This window comes from Haliotis asinina, chromosome 3 (assembly GCF_037392515.1).
Source record: "Haliotis asinina isolate JCU_RB_2024 chromosome 3, JCU_Hal_asi_v2, whole genome shotgun sequence".
In the NCBI taxonomy this organism is placed as follows: Eukaryota; Metazoa; Mollusca; class Gastropoda; order Lepetellida; family Haliotidae; genus Haliotis; species Haliotis asinina.
Genome location: NC_090282.1, coordinates 58,253,691 through 58,270,618, shown reverse-complemented (window position 1 = coordinate 58,270,618; position 16,928 = coordinate 58,253,691). Strand labels below are relative to the sequence as shown.

The following is a 16,928-nucleotide window of genomic DNA, read 5'->3' as shown; positions in this document are numbered from 1 at the left end:
GTTTTAAATAGAATACATAAACACGAACGCTTTTTTATGAGATATTTTTTTCTAAGCTTGCGTTTCTTCTTATGTTCAATGCATAGACATTGTCTTTGATGAATAGCCGAGCAATACAAAGATGATATGAAAAGAAAGGTATTAGCAATATCAGTGTTGTCGACAAGTGTGTGTTATAATCTTGAACACAATGAATCTCTTCCCTCGTAAGGTTACCTTGAAGACTTTAAAATGCACACCTTTATAACTTCCAACATTTCTATGTCTACAAAAATACTTATCACTCTAAAGAACATTAACTAATTGAAGATGAGTGTCATGGTGGTATTAAAAGAAGTTCACTTTAATATTTACAGGCTTTGGAGACCAGTTCGGTTACTTTCCTTTCATTTAAGAACAATTCGGTCTGTTCCGGTGTTTCAAATCATTACATGTAACTGACAGGCTCAATGGGGGTTTTGTTGGCCTTCTTACTGTTTACGACAGCTCTACGAGTGGCAGCCTGACCGATCGAAAAGAAGAAACTGCACAGCTCTCCGAGGGTGATAGCAGAGAGGCCAAGCCACAGGCCCAGTTGACCGCCGATATCACTGATCAGGTTCTGAGACTGGGTACAAGAGAAATATATAACACATTAAATGTCTATATTTCCACAAACATTATTAATTAAGCTCTGGGGTTTCAAAGTTGGAATTATAATTTAAATCTTACGTCAAAATATGCATTTACCAAAACATGCATTCACCAAAACATGTATTTACCAGTATTTCAACATATTCTACACATTTCGTGTCACAATAGGTCTTAATTCAATTGACTCTAATAATATTAATTAAATTTAATAACTTTACTTAAAGAAAAGAAACACCGCTGACATCCATATAACTTTTTACCTCGTATGCCTTCTGCTGATCAATTTGCTTGAATAAAAGGTCCTCAAAATAGACTTCTACCCTTGCAAAATCTTCCTCCCTGAAAGAAAATATAATGTGGTTGAACTCTTTATTGCCATTTACAAATTATTCATGACCCGTTTGCCATATATTGCAAGCCTTGCTGGATCTAGATGGTGGATTTAAAAAAGGATTTCTTCCTCATTTATCTTGTGAAGAATAGTCAGGGTATATCCCAAATTTGTGCTAAATAGTTTGATGCTCTCCAAAATTGTTGCCCCTAAATTTGTTCGACGATGACCTTGGTGCCATTCACTTCCTACCACCTATGCGGTAACGTGACAAATGGAAAGTTGACTTACTGAACCTGCGATCCGTAGAATTTGTAGTTACTCTGTTGCACTTTACTCTGAAGATGATGCTGAAAACACATAATTAATAAAAATATAACAACAACATCATTTTAAATAGCCTCCCAGTTTACTTTGTATTTGACCGGTGAAGGTCGGGGGAGAATAGGCCTTCAGCAACCCATGCTTGCCATAAAAGGCGACTACGCTTGTCGTAAGAGGCGACTAATGGGATCGGGTGGTCAAGCTCGCTGAAGTGGTTGACACATGTCAGCTATTCCCAATTGCGCAGATCGATGCTCATGCTGTTGATCACTGGATTGCGTGTCCGGAATATTCACAGACCGCCGCCATATAGCTGGAATATTGCTGAGTGCGGCGTAAAACTAAACTCACTCACTCACTACTTTGGATTTGTTTGGTATAGTTGTTTGACACCGTGCTCACCGATTCCAGCTGTATGGTGGCATTCTCTAAATAATCCAGTAATACGATGACATGTATCAACCTAATCAGTTTCAAACCCGGAATTTCATGTGTACTATTGGACCGTCAGATTGTTGACAGGTACGGAGGAGAGTTGTAAAGTCCTCAGATAGTTATCGGTTACGCAACTGATTCATTATTACGCGCCAACGTTCCCACTTTACTGACGTGTGCTACTGACAGTCTCTGTTCTGTGATTTTTACCAGTCTACATCTTTCACCGAAAGGATCACTCTCGTTCAATATTTTGTTTTGAAAGCGATTTGTTGCGTATGAAACATACTAACCTTATACTGCTTAGAAGGCCATTGCGCAACAGACAGTGTCTTCTCAAAGCGAACCTCTCTGCAAGTATACATGAGATATTAAGTTACGGTTCTAAACAGTACAGGCGTTTCATACTCTTGACTTCATCAGAAGTCATCGTATCACGTTATGATGACCGAACGGAGCATTTTACAAAATGCCAGGGCGATGTTTCTTTAGAATCTAATTTAGTTTTGTGAAAATATATGGTTCCGAAATATTCAATTATAAAATTACGCATGTATTTTGTTCGACAAAACAAGATTGTATGTCGAATGTTTTACGCTAGGAACTGTTTCCTGGCCTATACAGTATTTTGAAACAGATATCAAATTTCAACTATGCATAACTCTATCTGTTAGCATTTGTTTTCAGTTTGCTCAATATATGCACATACGATTCACAATGTAGGTGATGCAACAGTGATATTAACCTAGAAACGATCATGCTCTGGTCATCAAGTTTCTATGAAAATACTTAAACAAATTTCAGTGATAGCGAAATATGTATGCTTGTGAACGAAAATGGAAGGATATGCCCAACAACCAAAGGAAGCATGAGAACATATAATCTTTATTATCAAAACCTTATGCTTAAAAATATTACATGCACTCGCCACTAGTTTTAAAATATTCAAACACATATCTAACAGAAAACAGTTCCATCCGCTACCTTGGAAACAGTTCCATGCTATGACACTTACTTGCACGGCTGAGGACAGCTCTTGTCACACTGCTGGAACTCTGCTCTATATGTGTCCGGTAACCCAGTGCTGCAGGTTTCTGAAAATATCACAGAGAGGGTCATGGAAGAGATTTGTATAAAATGTCCCTCAATAGGTTTTTCACTCAGTTGTCTTTTCACTTAATGATTGTGGATATGTCACATATGCTCTCAACACCAGTGATTGCTTTAGTATGTAACTGTCATTCATCTGTGATAGTGTCAAACATCTTGGGGAACAGAACGTGTTCAGTCTAGCATAAATATAACATAAGTACTGCATTGAGGTTTAACTGGTCTTTTCACATTGATGTTTAAAACACTAGTTCTGTATTTTGCTGATCTATCCCTGTTGTAGTAGGTCATATCATGTTAACCATTCATTTGCAACAGGAACCAGTTCTTCATCTGCATTAATTTGAAGAACCGAGTGTATAACGCGAGTAGGGCGGAATCTCGTGTCCACATTCAGGGTGAACATGACCGATGTGCAACCACTGCAACATGACTGATGTGCCCTGGAGGTTTGTCGTGATGGAGGATAGCGCGTTCTGTCGTGATATATGACCTTATAGGCCCCCCTAAACACTATTCGTGTCCATAAGACTTTAGACGTACTAAGTGCCTGGAATTATTGTGTTACAAGCTTACAGTTGTGTTGACATCTTGCATTCATATTTATGTCAATGGGTAAGGTGTCAGAAAGTTGTACTGACATTTTGCATTTTTGGGTGAGGTGATAGGAAGTATTGTGTTAGATAAAATTGTATTTTTATGTAACGGAAACTGGTGTTGCTGGGTAGGTTGGTGCGGGAGATTCTACTCCATACATACAGTTGTACTGACATGAAACAGATAGTGGTGTTATCAGGTTAAGGAGGTGTAACAGATAGTGGTGTTGCTAATTAAGTTGGTGCTGGAGGTTGTACTCCATACATACAGTTGTACTGACATGTAACAGACAATGGTGTTATCAGGTTAAGGAGGTGTAACAGATAGTGGTGTTGCTAATTAAGTTGGTGCTGGAGGTTGTACTCCACACATACAGTTGTACTGACATGTAACAGACAGTGATGTTATCAGGTTAAGGAGATTCTAACACGGTGTTACATACCTACAGTGGTATTTGTCATGTTGCAGACAGTGACGTTAGCTGGTACGTACAAACTTGGCATGGCGCAGTGGCAGTACTTAATGATCAGGGTTTGGTAACAAGACTTCAGACAGGACAATTTGGAGTAGTTCGTGTGGAGATTCGTGTTGTAGAAGTCTTCGACCAAGCCCTTCTCTGCACACACTCCATGTGGTGGGATCAGTCGGGATATGTCAACCTTGGGAAGGATGTGGACATATATGAGTGGGTGAGTGAGATAGTTTTACGTCTCACTCAGCAATATTCCAGCTATGTGGCGGTGGTATGTAAATAATCGAGAGTGGAACACACAACCCAGTGATCAACAACATGAACATCGATCTACGCAATTGAGATATATGACATATGTCAACGAGTGAGTAGCATGGGCTTCTGAAGATCAATTCTAACCAGGATCTTCACGGGTCAACATGTAAGAGCAGGAGGGACAATGTATAGTGATCGGAACCACGAAAACTGATCTTCCAGATATTTCCGAGTTTACGATTACTAGGGATGATAGGTCATTATCGCTGTTAGCTACGAATCTGGACAATTAAATTAACCTTTGTCATTTGGCTCATCTGTATAACCTGTATATAGTTGAAATATTCCTAAGTGCGGAGTAAAACTAAACTCACTCACTCACTCATGTGTATGTATTTTACTAGTGAAGCAATGTTTTTATTCGTAATATTGAGAGTATACTTTAGACAGATTTCGTAAATGAAAATGGCAGTCTTTCAATTTTTGTCAAGTATCAAACTTTAACAAAAATCATAACAGCTTTCATTTATAGTGTTAATATATACTGTGCTAGCATTGCACAAGGAGTGGGATCTCAAGCTGGGTCAGTGGAACCGGTCCTATGGAGTATGTCCCATAAAGACGCCAGGATCTGCCGACTGTTCATTATAATGCCATATTCAACCAAATTATGTGTTCCCATACTCTGCACAGATATTTGCGACATGGGAGACTTCCTAAATTGCCAGAACAAAATACAAACATACAAAGAACATGTATGATACACATTTCCAACCTTGCGTAATCCAACCGAGGTAGACACACCCGGGGTTATGGAGATTCCTTCGTCCTCGGGGAACGGCATGGAATTGCGCGGATGGATGAGAACTCTGGCTCCAGCTGATGGAGAGAGCGCGGCGATGTACTCGTCCTGGTCCAGGTACAGCTCCAGAGACAGACCTGGATGTAAAGGACAGCATAGACACGTCCGGACACATTGCATAAAGTACGGCTACACAATTTCTGAACAGTGTTGTCTTCATTCACGTTTCAATGAACTCACACAAAGTGAAAGTTAATTCTGAAATATGCGAAAGTGTTAAACATTCATAGAGGTGGGGCTGGACATTGTATATAAAACGTAGCCTAATTCTACGATGATTCATGATTCAATGAACTCACACAAAGTGTAAGTTAATTCTGAAATGTGCGAACGTGTTATGCATTCATAGAGATAGGGTTGGACATTGTCGATACAGCGTTACCCAATTATTAAATGAACATACCCACGTGTGAGTGTGTGCGTGAGTGAGTGAGTGAGTGTTTGTAGGCATAAATGTGTTTATTTTTGTATGTACGTACAGAATCTGCTGACGTTGTTATGACGCACAAGTAGACCTTAGTTTATTTGATTGATACACAAATGTAACAGACAGGCGTTGTGCCTGAAATCATAGCACGCAGAGCTAATCGCTTGGTCATTGTGTTAATTGTTGAGACAGATAAAGTGGCAGCAATTATCGTTCGGGGAATTCAATTGATGTTTACGGTCGTGATACCACCAACGTCGACACTATATACCTGACATTACACCCAACCCACATTCTTGTAATGAATTGTAACCATAGTGACAGATAAATGCATAAACGCCTCAATACCCACGTGAGCCTGGTGACAGTTATTGCCCTTTGTTCAGTTACAACGATTGTATTGTGCAGGAGTGTTTGTGAATACGGTTGCACATGGATTACTCTTACTTTTAATTACTGAATAACCCCATCTCTCCTGGGACATCGGTTGATAGAGTCAGACAGTTAATACAGGTTGTGGTAAGGGTGACTTAGAGAGGTCATTTACATCCTTTGGAGCGTGAAGGACTCGGTAAGCAATCTGAATCATGGTCATTGATGTTGCTGGGGGGAATGAAGGGGTATGTTTAGAGGAAACTCCGCGATGAGCATGTTTACAAACGATATATGGTGGAAAAGGTAAATATCATTAGTGGTCCGAACTATGGCCTGTACCAGAGGCACTGACATGTGAAGGTGATGGGTTTATGTAAAGTGGAAAATACAAGCATACTCTGTATCAGGCATACAGCAGTCTTGTTCCTAATAAATTGAGTCATTAACATGAAAATTGAGCGTGTAAGTGAGTTTAGTTGTACGCCGGCTTTAACAATATTCCTACAATATCATGGCGGGGATTGGGGGAGGACACCAGAAATGGGTTCCACACATTGTTGTCATGTGGGGAAGCGAACCCGGGTTTTCGGTGTGACGAGCGTACGCTTTAACCCCTATTCTACCACACCGCCCACACATAAAAAGTGAAGTTCAAAGAATACACACCTACGAAGAGTAAAATGTTTGTAGGAGACATTACAACGAAACCCTGCTGGGGCGCAAAACGATTTCCAAAACGGTTTTCTTAACATACAATCTGTGTGTTTCCCTACACTACATCACAGTTACTACTACTACTACTACTACTACTACTACTACTACTACTACTACTACTACTACTACTACTACTACTACTACTACTACTACTACTACTACTACTACTACTACTACTACTACCGCGGCTACATGGTTCCTTTGGTTTAACAAAAGACATTCGTGAAGCTGCAGCACCTCGATTTAGACAGACATTAGGCCGTTCACGTTGGTTTTTAAGTTGAGGTTAGATTGATTTTGTGATGATAGCTACTGATGTGAACCATCCCACTGCTGAAGAACACATTGAAAATCCAATCTTTCATAGACATTAAACAGCAGTAGATTTCCTATTGGGAGTATTGACATGTTTTTTACAAGACCCATACTACACCTTTAACATTTATTATAACACCACGCAATTACCCTCGTTCAGTGTATTATTCCCGTGTCTCATATAGTTTGCGTATAATGTTTTATTTATCGCTGACAACAAAGGAATATTGGGAGCATTTAATGATTTTCTGGCCTAGTTAGTGACCCATGCGATAAATAATCAACATTATATCCAGATTTAAATTAATTGTGTATTACTAGTATGTGGCATTCGGATAAACCTATATCAGTTCCCTAAAATTATGAACTATAAGTGCATGGGCTGTTTGGTGGTTAATGGACCATATTAGGTCGTCTATATACCAGTAGCGTGATTTAAACGTCTATGCCAGGTTATCATGGTTTCATGGCGACAGCCCGTGTAAGTCATTTAAGAAGATCATTTTTTTATGCATAAAAAGACTAGCCGGAACAAGGGAAGCGCACTTGGCGTCCATGGGGAATCCCACTTCTTGACTAAGTCTTTTCCCCACAATTTTACATAGAACAGAAGTTCGAAATTCGACATTTAGGTTTCTCAGTACACGTCAGATTCCATTTTCTTTGGTTCGTGGCAAACTAAAGAACTGGGTGTGTGATCGACCACGTTTTGTAACAAAGGTACACCGAGGATGAAGGGATGTGATGTTTCCATAAATTTGTCACGTGTACAAGTTTTAAAATATTTTGATGTTGCTGAACTTGATTCTTTCTGAGATTGCTAAATGTCATAAAAGAAAGATGACTGACTTGGCTGACACACGCCGTCCTATCCCAATTGTGTAAATCAATGCTCACACTGTCGATCACTGGATTGTGTGATCCAGACTTGATTATTTACAGAACGCCGTCATATAGACAGACAGTTTAAAAGTTGACAGAAAAGAGTGATTCAACAGCTGAATAATAATACACATTTCAAATTCAATGGCAGGTATATGTAATCACATACAGTTGTCCAAGGCCTAGCACAAAGCATTACGGGGCAGTGGTGTAGCCTAGTGTTTAAAGGACTCGTTCGTCACCCAGAAGACTCTGGTTCGATTCCCCACACGGGTGCAATGTGCTCTAGTGACCGCCGTCGTGATTTTGCTGGAATATGGCTAAAAGCTTTGTAATTCTTAACTAAATCACTCAACAAGCATTGCTCATTTATCCATTCGCACAACAAACTTGGGGTAGGAGTCCCTTCGTTGTGGGCGGGAAGTCCAAGGCAAAACATGATGTACAAATGTATGTTCTTACCATGACTGGGGCCAGTAAATCGTGACACGATCTTCTTTCCATTTCCCTCAGCATTGAACGTGTAACAGTTGCCGTACTGATGACTAACAAAGGTGGTGAAGTTCCTGAAAATGGCATGAGAAATGTATATACAATGCAAAACCTTTATGAGGTCATATACGCTACCCATCAAACGTTTAGACTCACTAGTATAAATGTAGCAACTTACGTCATTCAGCTGTTCTAAACTAGCTTTTGCAAAATATTCCATACTGTTTAAAGTGTACTGTTTACACATTAACTTCGGTATTGTAAAACATATTCGTGACGTTGAAAAGATTATTGTCAAGGGGTCAATAAACGATGGTGAAAAGTTGCGAATTCTTAACACCAATTCACACCATGTTCACATTTACGATATTTGTACATGTTTTTTTTAGCAGTTTGATGCATGACTCGTGCAATTTATCTGCATGATGTTTACAGCTGGTTTCCCCATGGTAGTGGAGAAATTCATCTTTGATGATACCACTTATATGTACATAACATATAGTGAGTATTGTAAGTGAGTGGTATATTATCCACAATTACAGATTTAATTATGGCATATTTCAAGGTTTGTCATAACTATATCTGCATTTATCGAACATCCAACTGAAGAGAATTAAAGAAATATTCAGCCACGGCTGAATATGAAAGAGAAAATGGAAACAAGATAAATATGTTTGTGTCTAAAGAAATCAAGTCGATCGTATTATCATGCAGGGTATATTATTGTTAAGACAACTATCTATTTCAGCTTCGATGTATCGTATGATATTGGCAGTCATGTACGAAGTGATAAGTCTGATAATATACTGACAGCAAAAAAACCCGCAACTTAATAGATGACACAAACATGAACGCTTGCGTTAATGAGATTTCATTTTTACTTGCGTTTTTTTTTTTTTTTTGCTTTTCAGTATACTATTGATAATACATTGACAAGGAAACACATTTATCTTTGACACAAGAATCTGTAAATGAAACACATACTTGGGAGAGCATGGGAACCCTTCCATTTTGCAGTCAATAATGAAGTTCTTAGCTGGGTGACCTCCTTCAATCACGGTGGACGCACTGTGTGTCTTAGAGAAGGTAGCATACGCCATTGAAGCTATGTACTCCTTATCCTTATCTTCATAAAACTGGGTAGCCACGTTGCTCCGTTCCAGCATGTCCCATTTGTTGAAGCTATTATCCTTCAAGAAATCTGTAAGATCAGCTGCTTGTGCTTGTCTCCTTTTCCGGTTCTTCGGCGCAGGCCCTTCTCCTCCTCCCATCGGGTTGGTTGGAAACCCTCCTGTCATGCCTGATGTTGTGTCCGTTGAGCCGCTGCCATGGGTTGTTGGGAATGAAGATGCCGTTTGGGAGGTCCCAAACGGTGCAGGATTTCCCTCTTTTGTAGTGGTATCAGGACCCATGCCCATAGAGTTTGACTTGGAGGTCGTGACTGGGCCAGAGGACATGAATGGTCCTGTTCCCTGTCCGGATGTAGCAGACGAAGTGCTTGTTGCCACACCTGGAGGTGATTCAGTTGTTGGGTTCGGGACGCCGTTTCCGTTTGTTCCCCAGGACGTGGACACCACTGAACCAAATGTGTTCGGGTTTGACATCCAAGTAGTCAATGGAATCCCTTCGAAAGAGAGGTCACACACACATGTAAATCACAGGATTCAAATTTAAAATGGCAGTGGTGGAAAAGTGTGTGTTCCAACCGACACAGTGGCCACAAACCAGTCATAATAGTTATTTACTATTGCTACACCATGTTTTCATTATGGCCATATTCTTGTGATATTCTTGCATATTCTCATACCAAGTGTGTTTGGGGAAACAAAATATCTCTGTTACACACAAAACAAGATATTTCAGATTCTACAATTTTGTGTAACACACTGTAACCCAAGAATATTCAAACCTCTGAAATCCAAACAAATCATTACATAACTGAGTACTGCACTCGTCGCAAGACCATAGTTTTGACCTGCTGTTGGTAGGCTGGTTGGTTACTTCTGTGTTTAACGCCGCTCTCAGAAATATTCCAGCTATGTCGCGCCCGGCTGTAAATAATGGATCTGGACCAGACAATCCAGTGATAATCATCGTGAACATCGACTTCCGCAATTGGGGATACGATGCTATATGTCAAGCAAGACAATGCTAAACCGGATGTTCACATGCGAACTGTACCTGTATACATAGGCAGTATTTAAATACCACTTATACACTGGTTAGATGTTCAAAATGTTCAATACCATTCAAAATGGGCTCTTGATTGTAGATTGCGATCACAAAGACGTGAGTAGGCACAGCTACATTTGTAAGTAATATACAGTAATACTTACCGTCAGGCTTCTTACGCTTGCCTTCGTACCAATCATCATAGAAGTTGTCTTTAAATGCGGTGTAGAGCCTGTCTTGTGATTCAAGCTCCATGAAGGATCTCAGGTTACTATAGGGTCGCTCGTGTAGTTTTGACTGCTTGAGTGGGTTCAAATTACACACTGTTATGCTGGGGAAATCTAGTTCCTGTGCTGCCACCAAGTCCATCCTAACTTCCACAGGGTAGCTGAAGTACCGCTCTAGGAGCCAGTAACACTGAACGGATAGCCACGCCAGCATTCCAAGAAACACCACCAACCATGCAAGGCGCTTTACAATGGATGTGGCATTGTAGATTCGAACCAGAGCAGTGAAACTGGTCTCCTGAAAGAACTTGTTAAATTGTTCCTTGACATTGCCAGATTTCATTTCTTCTTCTCCTCTGTAAACAAAGGCTTCTGGGATACCGTTCTTCTCCGGCCTGGTTTTGGGGAGTGCCATCATGGTTGATGACTGGGAGTGTCGTCGGCGTGGAGCAATTGTTAATAGATGCTTTGGATCTTGGATGGTCCTCAAACAACGTGAGTGAACTGCAGTCACATCGTGAGGAAATTTAAGAACTCATAGGAAATTAGTTCGAGTTAGCTTAAAATGTAACTAAATCACATCACGCACAGGGTTGAGATAATATGCAGAAATAATCACAGAACGTCAAAACTCCAAAGGTGTTTCTATTTCACGTGTGTACTACTGTGATATCATGGTGGCAACATCAATGTTCATCTTCACTCTCTTCAGTCTGAATATGCCACCACGAGTGTGTGTTCAACTCATTAACAAGCTTTGCTGAAAGCAATCAATGAGTGCTTTCAATACAGATGGACTGGCACACCAACCGCGAAATCACGTGAATACGTTGCTATTGGATAAACCTACTATCATAGCGAGGTTGTCAATAACCCTGACGTTGGTACCCGTCTGAGATTTACCCAGTGGACAGTGTTGATGTGATAGGGACGTGACGCTATACAAATACAACGTATATTTCTTGTTATGATTTGCTGGTAATGGGGAACTATCCCTTTTTCAAGTGCAGGATTACTGAATTGGTCGTAGGATGAACCAGCTGACATCTGTTAACATCAGGATATCAGTAAACATATGGCTTGCTAGTCCCTTGAGGTTTTATGAGTATATTCCATTAAGATGAATTACCCTGAGTGTCTGATGATCTGATAAATTTATCCACTTTACATTCTTCTTGTGTGTGCTCATCTTGCACCGGTATTTATCATGTTACCATCTACAAACATATTTAGACTGTTACTCTGTTGTCGGTGCGACGTAGAACCATACTCACTCACTAACTCTCTCTTGTCAAACACAATTTTCGTAATCCAGATATTGTAAACTATTAAATGCTCTCAACTTTAATGCATATTCATCGCAATGTGACAAGATCGTATTTTGGTTGATATAAATGTTGACAACATAAATGCTTCGGATCAGCATTCCAAATGTTCTAAAAAGTGTCATTAAACATTGCAACATACCTTATTAAAGTAATGTTATTGATTAGTTGCTTATGTTCAGGAAGCATTCTCCGCAAATCGTATGAAGACTTCTTTCATTATAGTACCTACATGCGTATGCACCTATGGTTTGGGTTTGAACAAATACTCGAAATGAAAGTGAATTTCAGATGACCAGTACTGTTTTTGACATGACCTCGTGAATAAATTGAGTGCCGTTTTTAGTGAAGACCTGCTCGACATTGTCACAAAGCTTGGATACCAGACGTGTCTAAGGGAGGGATTGTGTTTGCAACAGAACAGACTCAATCAATCGTTAAGCATTTTGACGTTGTAAAAGTGGAAGGCAGTGTGACTGATATTGTTTTTACAAATAGGTAACCTTTAGAAAGCTGACCAGGTTGTTTACCTGGACGTGTCTACCAGTACCAATAATCACGAAGCCAAACACAACATGACGTGGAAATTCTATAATCTGAGGATCCGTTGTTGCAACCGCTCATTGCCCGTGTATAATGACCGGTTCGCTTCCATGCGGTCATTAATTAGTAATAACTTATATCAATTTGCATCCCAAAACCTTTGCAACTTGACAAAAATTGTATTATTCAACCAACGCTCATAAACTAGTGTAGCGAATAATTCTAGATTGTCATCATGTACTCGCTTGCCAACAGTACAAAGCCAAGATTAAACAGTAAAAAGCGTGCATTAACAAGCCGGTTAATGATAAACATTATTATGAAACTTCTCTGATAAATTGGATTTGAGCAATTCGTAACACTAGCACAACTGGAGATGAGAATAAATAAACATCATATGTGTATATACACATTCCCGGGGATTTGTTAATTGAATAGACAGACAATGTGATAGTTTGATGTATTTGGTCGAATTTGTTAATCGATAGGGAAAGACAAACCAACTGATGTGTATGATTTCCAATCAGTGAAGTCATTGAATCTTTTCAGTCGGCAAATCAAACATGCTTATTACTATCTGGAGTTAGAACGTTTGATCATGCCCGGATGTCAATTATAGTACTCAATATAATAATCATAACAGCTAATTAAGCATTTGTTCATCTCGCATTTTCATCTTGAGATGAATTTCGGCTGAGTAGTAAATTTGCTGAGACTGTTAAACATCTTTTCAGGTGATGTCCATAACTGGCACAAAAACATATCTAAAACGACACCATGGCATGACCCTTTGTTTCTATTGCCGTCTTCGCCATGTCTGTGATCCTGAGACCCGGGAAGATCCGGATTAGAATTGATCTTCAGTAACTCATGCTTGCCGTACGAGGCGACAAACGGGACCGAGTGGTCAGACTCGCTTTCTTGGTTTGACACATGTCGCATTTCAATTGTGTAGATCGATGCTCATGCTGTTGATGGCTGGAACTATGAAGTCTAGACCAGACAACCTAGTGGGATGTTAGCGAGCCTGACCACTCGATCCCGACAAGCATGGGTTACTGAGGACAAATTCTACCCCGGGTCTTCAAGGCTCAGCAGTAGGAGAGAAACAAGGTTTGCTGACTGGAAAACAGCATTCATGACGCTCGGGCTAACAGATAAAGCTGCAGTGTTGGGCAGTCGTCATATACCTGGGTGGGTTTGAAAGCGACTCGACGACATTTGCTATTCCTGTGAAGATCCTGAATGATGGCTGGATCAGACTTCATGACGCGGTTGATTGTGCCTCATCTATCCCAACGGCACAGGGCAAGGGTTGCTAATATTATCACTCACTGGTTTATCTGTCTGATCATACAGATATTGCAGAGTGTGGCTTTAAAAATGAAACTGAATGCTAGTCTGTACGCCACTGAGGTCAGTTACCATGCATGCACACATGTACAGTCTACAAAACCCAGACAGGTGTGCATATTTAATGGAAAGGAGTGATGACATTACGAGAAGTTCTATTGAACGTATCGACAATAGATATCGACAGCAACCCTACACGCACATATGGGAATAAAGAGGACAATGCTCCTTCATTTTCCAAAGGACATTTGGATTTCCCGCATCCACAAATCACTAGCAAGTAGTGTTGACGTAGGGTAGTTTTGCGAAAATGTCAGTGTATCCTGCCTCAACAGTGGCACATGTCACAAACACATGCGCAGGCAAATCAAGTGTTCACCAGAAAGAACACATGAAATTATGATGTGACCAGTCTGTCACCGATCTGGGAATTTTGGTACTATCTTCTACACATCTAACACCACAGAATGAGAACACATTTTTCTCATCTTTTGTACTATAGGGCGTTAGAGCAAAAGAATACCTCTAGACTATCCTCAGAAGCAAATTTCGGTGGTGTGAAGGGAAACATTGATCTGAAAATCAGTTGAAAGGGTCATTGAATATACATTCTGTTCCAGGTAACATCGGCCGTTCACAAAACAAACCAAACAATCAAGTGATCGATAAATAGGGAAGTTTTATCTTTAGCAAGGAATCATTGAAACGTGCTTCGTGAGCTTTTCAAAACGAAATCCCGAAGAACTGAAACCAAGTTGAACAGTAAAATGCAAGGAGTAAATGGACTAAAGGGGGTATTTACAATTAATGGTGTTTACAACTGATAAATGTCATCCAGGAGAATATGTGGAATATGTATTGACCCTCTTAATGTATATCAACAATAGGACAACGGGGCAATCAAAATAAGTAAGTTCCTCTACTCTTACAGAGATACAAGACCATTCAAAATCTATTATCAATCTATCATCAGTGGATTGTGTTATGCTCCAGTACCACTTGTAGACAATCGTCATGGCTTAGCTCGTCTCTGGTTATTGTTGATGTTTAATTGCACGTTCATCGAGGCAATGTCAACGTTGTATCGTGTTACTTTGCTCCAGCAGTGACTGTTGTGATGACGACAAACGGATAGCATTGATTAATAACATGGATGTATTTGGCTGAACCACAGAGTTGCTACAATCGACAGTTTGACTGGGAGTGGTGGGATGTCATCACCTGGATCAGTATTTAATCTATATCTATGATCAATTCTTCTAGTAACAAACACCAACGTATTAAACAATGATGTTTTCTTTTGAGTTTGTCCCGTGGGATAATGGTGTATAAAATGTGTTAAATGAAATTTTTGGACATAATTGACTTGATAAAATATATGACAGATTTAAAATTTCTTTCTTCTGTTAAAATATTGGCATTACAAATATCATTATTTGACACACCTAAGTCTTTAATGAAACCACCAACGATGCGTTCTATACACATTAAATGGTATGACCTTTAAGCCGTGTCACGTGGATGCGGAATGAATCTTTTATGCTAAAAACTACACTGATGACAGCTGCCTGGGACAGACCTAACATAAACATTTGGCCTTTAAGAGGTGTCACGTGGAAGAGCTATGAATCTTTCATGCGAAGAACCTACACTGATGGCATCTGTTTGGGACAGAGCTAACTTAGACATTTGTGCAAAATCTTCCTGGCAAAATCAATCCCGGACCCATCCACACTAGGAGACTTTTTAGGTTTGACAGTGGTTAATACTGACAACGTCAAAAATTAGAACGTTCACTGTGATTAGATGACGAAGATGAATTGGCATCTGCTGCTTAGGAAATGTTCTGGAACAATCTGAATAGTTTCTAGAAAATATGTAAGGTACGTATTTGAGGCTACTGACGGAGAGTTTAATTAACATTTTTAACATTCATTTTCAAATTGAGAGCCCGATTTAGCAATATCGACAAGATAAAGTTTATACATTTTATTTATCATGTCAGGTGCAACTGTTTTAAACATTATCTATCAAGGTATTATTATTAGACACCAATTGATAAACACTGTATGTGTGTGTATGTGCCAATATATTAATAAGTGGGAACAAGAGTTGCAACGTAATATTCTTCTCAAAACATGGACGAAATATAACCTGATACGTTTTCGGTGCACCACCCACTGAAACGGTACAAAACCCTACATCCTATCTTACCAACTAATACTTGTCTACAAAAAACGGGCTATACTAAATCAGACAGATGTGACTTTTGTTCCTAAAAAACAGATGCACTGCAGCACCTATTTTTGGAATGTGATTTTGTACGGCTGCTATGGACCAAAGTGGATAGTTGGCTGAACGAAAAATGTCACATAAAAATCCATTTTAATAAAGAAAAGATATGCTTGGTTTTCCATTTTTCCACTAATCATAATCATTTTCATTTTCAAAAAGACTATATTTGACCATAAACAGAAGCTATTGCCAACCTTCCAATCATTAATATATAAAGTCCGGCAATATTATAATATCACTAATTGTGCCGCTGTCAAATATAAAATCTAGTCGATATGTTTTACAAATTCTGGTTTTCTCGTCATTATCAGTTCATGTAATTGTATGAGTGGTTGATACCTGTATTTACCCTGAAATATAAATTTAATTTTTTTTTTTTCAAAATTATCTCCCGAAAGGTGCCTGGGTTGTTTGACAAAAACATAAACAACAGAGAGTGTAGTCTTGTTCTTACGTTGTGTAGTCGCAATGGTTCCTAAATGAAAGACAGGTCAAGTGGTCAAGATGTCACATATAGATAGCAAACGTTATCAAAGTTATCGTATCAAACGCTGGACCTGAAAGGTGTGGACACAGAATGGCATCGCCGTCGGTGCTTTATGCTGTCTACAATGTCAAAAACAATTACAGAAAACTGTTCAGCATATTGTGACATTGGTGTAATTTATTACCAGATCTGACGGAGGAGATACACATCAGGACAGGACGAGTGGTTTTCGATGGTGATGGTACAACTGCACAAGCATAATGATACACTAGGGTTGTACCACTACTGCACTCGCTTGTATT

General features: G+C 39.5%; 1 protein-coding gene across 1 annotated transcript; it reads right to left on the bottom strand.

The window, feature by feature from the left end:
- Nucleotides 1-427: 427 nt before the first annotated feature.
- Nucleotides 428-11,041, bottom strand: LOC137276930 (amiloride-sensitive sodium channel subunit gamma-like). Its single transcript, XM_067808579.1, has 10 exons — nt 10,561-11,041; nt 9,209-9,848; nt 8,195-8,298; nt 4,933-5,096; nt 3,873-4,089; nt 2,739-2,817; nt 2,017-2,074; nt 1,256-1,314; nt 894-972; nt 428-607 (listed from the first exon to the last, which is right to left on the bottom strand). Exons 1-10 carry the CDS (start codon nt 11,039-11,041, stop codon nt 428-430), a joined length of 2,061 nt encoding a protein of 686 aa, XP_067664680.1.
- Between the last annotated feature and the right edge of the window lie 5,887 nt (nt 11,042-16,928).

What these genes read in the sequence shown, in the direction of transcription:
- LOC137276930 (XM_067808579.1), bottom strand. Translation starts at nt 11,041, where the DNA reads ATGATGGCACTCCCCAAAACCAGGCCGGAGAAGAACGGTATCCCAGAA. An exon ending in CATGACAAATACCACTGTAG is followed by an intron (nt 2,818 to 3,872) that starts GTATGTAACACC and finishes TGATATTTTCAG; the next exon opens with AAACCTGCAGCACTGGGTTA. An exon ending in ATCAGCAGAAGGCATACGAG is followed by an intron (nt 608 to 893) that starts GTAAAAAGTTAT and finishes TCTTGTACCCAG; the next exon opens with TCTCAGAACCTGATCAGTGA.